This window comes from Larimichthys crocea, chromosome IV (assembly GCF_000972845.2).
Source record: "Larimichthys crocea isolate SSNF chromosome IV, L_crocea_2.0, whole genome shotgun sequence".
In the NCBI taxonomy this organism is placed as follows: Eukaryota; Metazoa; Chordata; class Actinopteri; family Sciaenidae; genus Larimichthys; species Larimichthys crocea.
This window is the reverse complement of record NC_040014.1, coordinates 4,015,563-4,021,667: the sequence shown is the minus strand read 5'-3', so window position 1 is coordinate 4,021,667 and position 6,105 is coordinate 4,015,563. Positions and strand designations below refer to the sequence as shown.

Sequence of the window (6,105 nt, the reverse complement as noted above, 5' to 3'; positions counted from 1 at the left end):
TTTTGCAGATAGATTTATGCATCGTACTTAAATACATAAAATAAATCTGTGGATGTTTTAAGTGAATTCTGTTTTTGTTAACTTCTAATCCTTTTTACTTTTGTACCATTATTTCTCAAACTGTATTTTAGTATTTTGCAGGGGATCTTGTAAGGTGTCCCTAAGGATAATAAAAGTGGTAACTGTGTCACTGCACTTTTGAGTGATTCTTTTTCAGAAGTAAAGATAGTATTCAAAAGAAGAGTTGAGTCTTTAACGAAGCCAATTTATTAGACAGCCTTAGTACATATTAGGTACACATGAAGTATTGTTTGTGCTTCAACACTCGCAAACATACAATCCCAATAAGTTAAACAGTTTTAGGACAGACTAATGTATCATTATTTCTTCTCTGATAAATAATTTTGATATAAATCAATTGATTTGACAGAGTGAACCCTATACAACAGCAAATCATAATAGAAAAAAATAAACACAAAGTCAAGCGTTTGCATCACAGAAAACGCATTATAGTGCAATATATAACTTGTTTGGCCAGGAAAGAGGGGAGGGAGGAAATAAAAGTGAAAAGAGGGGGAGGTTTAGGGGTTTTTCTTCTTTTTTTGCAAAGCCATTCACCATTGGAGGGTTTTACATTGCACCAGAGGAGGAAACAGACAAAGAAAATATAGATATTAGTTCTTTTTCCCAGTTGACGACTAACAGCTACAGCTAAACATCAAGAACACAGCGGCTTCACATTGGCATTTTTAAAGGAAAAGTATCACTACTTCACAGTCAGAAATATTACCAGTCAACAGTGAGACGCTAAAACAGCAACATATGGCAGATACACAACACTACTTCAGTGCATGGCCCAATAAAACATCATTACTAACCAAAGATAAGACTTATTCTGACAGGATACAATACTGAAATACAACTGGCCCTTTATTCATTTAATATCAGCAAGCAACGGCCTTTTCGACATTAAAACGTGAAGTTTCTCCGGAGAAAGGAAAAGTTTGTGGCAAGTAAATACTTTACAGTCTCGGCAGCCGGAGGAGGGATGATTCTGGCTTTTTACAGAGCTCTTTCTCTTTCCAACATCTGCTAAACCAAGCGCTTTAAAACAAATACTTCACCGAAAATGTATCTTTTGAGTATCAAACACTGGAAGCCAATGATTCATTTAAATTCCACATACATAAATAAAAATATCTTACCCACATTTTATGAATGAGTTTTTGAGTAACCATTTTATGGTCACATTGCCAAGGTTTTGGTAAGACGTCCCTATTAAACCGGCAACAGTTTGGTGTAGTGGTTTATGCATCAGGAGGGGTTTGAAAAGTTTTTTAAAAGCACACACTTTTATACTTTTTTCGATACTCAAAACAAAACTTTTCAGTGGAGTATTCAAGCTCAACGTGTTAGGAAAAAGCTAAATGCTAAGCTGCTCTGCGGCTCCCAGAACATCCACACTGGATACAAACACATTAACAGTCCACACAAGTCCAAGCATGCTACTGAATACGAACATCTCAAATGGGCAGGGGTAAAGGGGAAGGGGGTTAGGGACTCCTCTCTGATGAACATATTTATATATATATTGCATGTTGACTGATATGATATATTTTACAACATCAACCTCTCAAACTAGACATCCCTCCTCCACCTGCTTCCAATAAAACTCACACCAAGGAGGAAACCCAAAGGATCAAACAAGAGAAAATGTCTACCTTTTACACACTCTAGCAGGTTTCATAGCATACAATATTACATTTTGGTACTTTCAGTTTTAAATGGCCTTCTGTTCTGATATTTAAACCTTTTTAAATAAGTTTATTTAGTTGCATCCATTGTAAAACATGAGAATACTTGCAACAATTTTATTCTTTGATACAACATATATATTTTTTTATCATCTAAGATGTCTTTTTTTTTTCTTCTCAAGCAAGATGCATACACAATTCATGTAGGATTTGTGTGGGGGCAGGAGACAGAGGTAAGATGGGTAGAAGGAGAAAGGGACAGGGTTAAGGTAAAGACGAGAGAGATGTGATTGGAGGATTTTAGCTTGTCACTTCCTCGTCTGGTTTGTTCATGGCCTTGAGCTGCTCCAGCAGGGTGGTGGGGGTGAAGATGTTGGTTGATCCTGGAGACACGCACACGAATAAAACACACACAAACACACACACACAGACGCAGTGTTAGATCTGCACGTTTGGAAAGGAACAGGTGAAAAATGTGTTTTCAGCTCTTGCTATGAATGCCTACTGTAGATGGGCAGTCTCACACAGTGATGAAAGTAAAGATAGAGAAACTTAGAAACCCACAGTCCAAATGGATCATGTGTCAAAGAGTTAACTGTCCTTAAGCACAAGTGTATGTACTTTTTCTATCCTGCACTCCATCTCAGAAGGTTACTTTGGACAGATTACAACTATTGCTGCAGTTATTTCTCACTGGTAAAAACGTATTTCTGAGAGATACATAGACATTTTCAATTGTCCTTAAAACTTGAGAAAACATTTTACGAACCTGTAAAGGAACATGTACTGATCTGAAAGCAGGAAAATCCCCCAAATTAGGGGGTTTTCATTGTATTTGATATCTCCAATTATCCATTGTTTTAAATGTAAATATTTGAATCTTGACTTGTCTTTGTGTAAAGTACCATTTAAACTCCTTCCACCTGACTAATGCTATTTTACACTCAAACAAACACACAGCCTGATACAAACTAATGAAGCCGTATTAAAGGTCCAGTGTGTATGATTTAATGGCATCTCAGTGCAACCCCTTAATTTCACCCTCTCTTTCCCAGCATGAAGGAGAAACTACAGCAGCTGCTAAACATGTGAAAATGCCCTATTTAGAGCCGCTGTTTGGTTTGTCCGTACTAGGCTGCTGTAAAAACATAGCGGTTCAACATGGAAAAAGACCCTGTACATGTAAAAGGCTCATTCTAAGTTAAAAACAGATGATTCTTAGTTTCAGGCCATTACACACTAATGAAAACATAGTTCTGCATATGATATTCTGTACATAGAGCCCCTTAAATCTTACACACTGGACCTTTAAATCACATGCAGCTCAACAATATGGAAGCACACAGATCAGTGATCACAACTGTCGTTAGCTGAAAGCAGCGGGTGGGCTAGTAGAAATTCTGCAACACCAAAACTGTCTACACAGCACAGCCAATCAGGTGTTAGAAAAATGTACACATGACTGCGTGGGCCTTCAATTAAAAAGCATGCAGAGAGCTGAACAACACTGCTGAAAAAAGCTAAATAAATAAATAAATACAGCAAAAGCAGATCTTCTCTACGTGTCATGAAATCCAAACCCAGAGAGTTACCGGTAAGTCTATCATCTGCCATAAATATGAATGAAGCCCTGATGACACAGGGATGAACTGTAGTGACAGCTGAAGACACATTTCAGACATTGTAAAACTTGAAAGGTGCTGGACCGGAGCAAAGCAAACCTTTTGCCAGATTTGTTTGTCGCTTCATTACCAGATTTACAGATGGATTACTGCCATCTTAATTCTTCATCATCCAAAAGGCAAACAAACCATTTGTTTTACTCCTCACACCTGTTCAACATTGGCAACAGTATTTAACCTACATTGATTTGTTTCTGTTGCAAAGCTGCATGTTTCCTCCTCCTTCCTGTTTGCTTTGATGAGCTGCTTTAACTTAGAGACATTCACCTACAGTCAGACTAAACTTGATCCCATTGAGGGTTCAGAACAGGAAGTGGAGGTGGTTAAAGGTAAAAACAGAAGAGAAAGAGGCAAGCCCATCTCGAGTTGGTTTGTTATGGTGATGTGGGGGTGTCATGGGGGTCGTGGGTGGTGGTTTAGTGTGGATTGTCGGAGGTCAACATCGGACCGGCTTCGCCTGCTTCTCTGCTGTTCCCCAAACACGCAGCTTCGTGAGCCTTTGTGCCCCAGAAACACAACACTGTGACGTTGATCTCCAACACCACTGAATTATTGTATACATGTCTAGATTTAGACCAAAACAGCATAACAAGAACAAAGACTTGTTTTAGTAAGTGATGGCCATTTTGCTCAGGAAGTGTTGAATGCAGCAGTATGCGAGCTAGCAGCCATACTGCTTATGGTGAGAGCTGCTTACTGAGAAAACCATAAAACCAAAAGTTGGTTTGTAAACGATATCGCTTTAGCAGATCAGTTAGGAATGGGATGGATGCCCAGGGATACAGTGTTTTCTATAGTGGGTGAAAGTCCAGCTTTAAATGGTAATGTGCGTTTAAATGTAGCCTTACTAATAAAATACAGAAACAATGAGGTGGTCATGGATATTAATGCAAACAGGTATCTTTTATTACCTCCACCAAGGAGGTTATGTTTTGAATATGGAAATCATATGCTTGTTCGTTAGCAGTATCGCTCAAAAACAATGATAAATTCAATTAAATTTGTTGCATGATCTGAGGAAGAGCTGATCAGTTTTTGGTGCCACGAGGCATAAAGAGAAACCTTAAAACAAATCTGTAAGTGAATATTTGGCACTTTTTTCTTCATCTGTTGACAGGCGAATTAAAACGTTTCAACACTACACATTTCATCCAATCCAAAAAAAACAAACCAAATCAAATAAGTAACACGTGGATGACTGCAAAAGTTTTTTGTTCTTTTTAAATATATATCTATATGTTTACAGACTATATTAGTTTAAATAGTTGCCAAATTCTTGCAGGTGTGGCCTATTTTTGATAAATGCATAGTCTAACACAACACATTTAGACATGCATACATCAACTTCAATCCTGCTAAATCCGCACAACTGCAAACGTTTTCATTTGAATGAGTCTCACTCAAAATTTGGAACAACTTATGCATCATTGTGTGTTCTAAACATAGATCTGCACCCAGAAGCAGATTACAATTCAGAGGACTGGTCAGCCTTGGCGGAGGTATGAGCTCCTGGTGTTTTTTACTTCTACACAGATTCTGTTTCTGTGTTCCTGCAACTGAAAAGTCTGCTAGTGACTGGTGTCAGGGATGAGTTTTGGAAAAAATGAAGAGCCTTCTTTGTTAGGGAGAGGGGGGATTAATGGCAGCTGTTCGACATGTGCGGCATCTTCGTTTTGTATTAAGTTGCTAAAGCATATCGGGTGGAACATTGCTACATACCCAGACTCTCAGCAGAGAGGCATCATACAGGGCATGATACAAAGGGCAACTTTTTGGGGCAAATGAACTAAACTCTTCTGAAATGATTGTTGACTGTTTCTACGTTGCCCCTCAAAATTGCCTTGTGTGTCAGCACCCTGAAAGTTAGATCATTATAAAAATGATCTGTTGCTGATATTTAGCACCCTCTGCCGACGAGCCGTGAGTCATGTGAGCATGTGATGGTGGGCTGAGAGAGAGTGAAATGTGCCGAGTCAGAGGACTGGGAGTCAACAGAAAAAATAAAAACACAAGAAAAAAAGGAGAGAATCCTTCTTTGAAATCCAACTCAAGGACCTGTCCTGAAAGAAACCAGCAACAAATCAAGGTGATTGTCTTTGCGAAGGGTTAACTAGAAAAAATAATTTGACAGTAAAAACTGATAAAGATGGATCTCGGGGGTAGATTAAATCTGGAGTGAGTGTTCAACAGGCTCAAAGGGCCTTTGGGTGGCCGTGGAGGGGTGATTTAATCCACCCAGCTGAGATGATGGGAGGAGGCAGCAGGGATGGGGTCACGACCCCCTCAGACATGGCCGCTCAGACTTTACTCAGGCTGTATTCAAATGCGTGGACTCAAGGGGCTTTGGCCACTGTAACATCATCATCATTATCATCAAGGCTACAAAACATGTTTGATGCATCTTAGCATCAACTTGAGGTATTTCTACATTATCTGTTGAAATATCGTTTCTACATTATTGCAATGATGTGCGGGTAATTCTTTCAGAAAACTCTGAAGAGTGATCCCCAGCAGATTCTCTAGAAGTCTGCGGAAAGTCCACAAGAGCCTTTTTTTTGCAGACCTGATAATTAGTGGATTTGAACTGTGGTTTGGATTCAGCCTTCCTTATGGAACAGCAGACAGGTTACACCTGATTGGAAAGCAGGACTCCCACTCTGATTGGCTAA

The 6,105-nt window shown here is 39.1% G+C and overlaps 1 protein-coding gene across 2 annotated transcripts in view; it reads right to left on the bottom strand.

Moving 5' to 3' along the window:
- Positions 1 to 244: 244 nt before the first annotated feature.
- Positions 245 to 6,105, bottom strand: part of stxbp1a (syntaxin binding protein 1a) — a 37,241-nt gene continuing 31,380 nt past the window's right edge. For both annotated transcript variants that reach the window (XM_027278610.1, XM_027278611.1), the window contains one exon: positions 245 to 2,137. Coding sequence is in view for 1 of the 2 variants with exons in the window: in XM_027278611.1 (XP_027134412.1) it covers positions 2,055 to 2,137 (83 nt within the window). In the remaining variant the exon portion in view is untranslated. The remainder of the gene's footprint in view (positions 2,138 to 6,105) is intronic.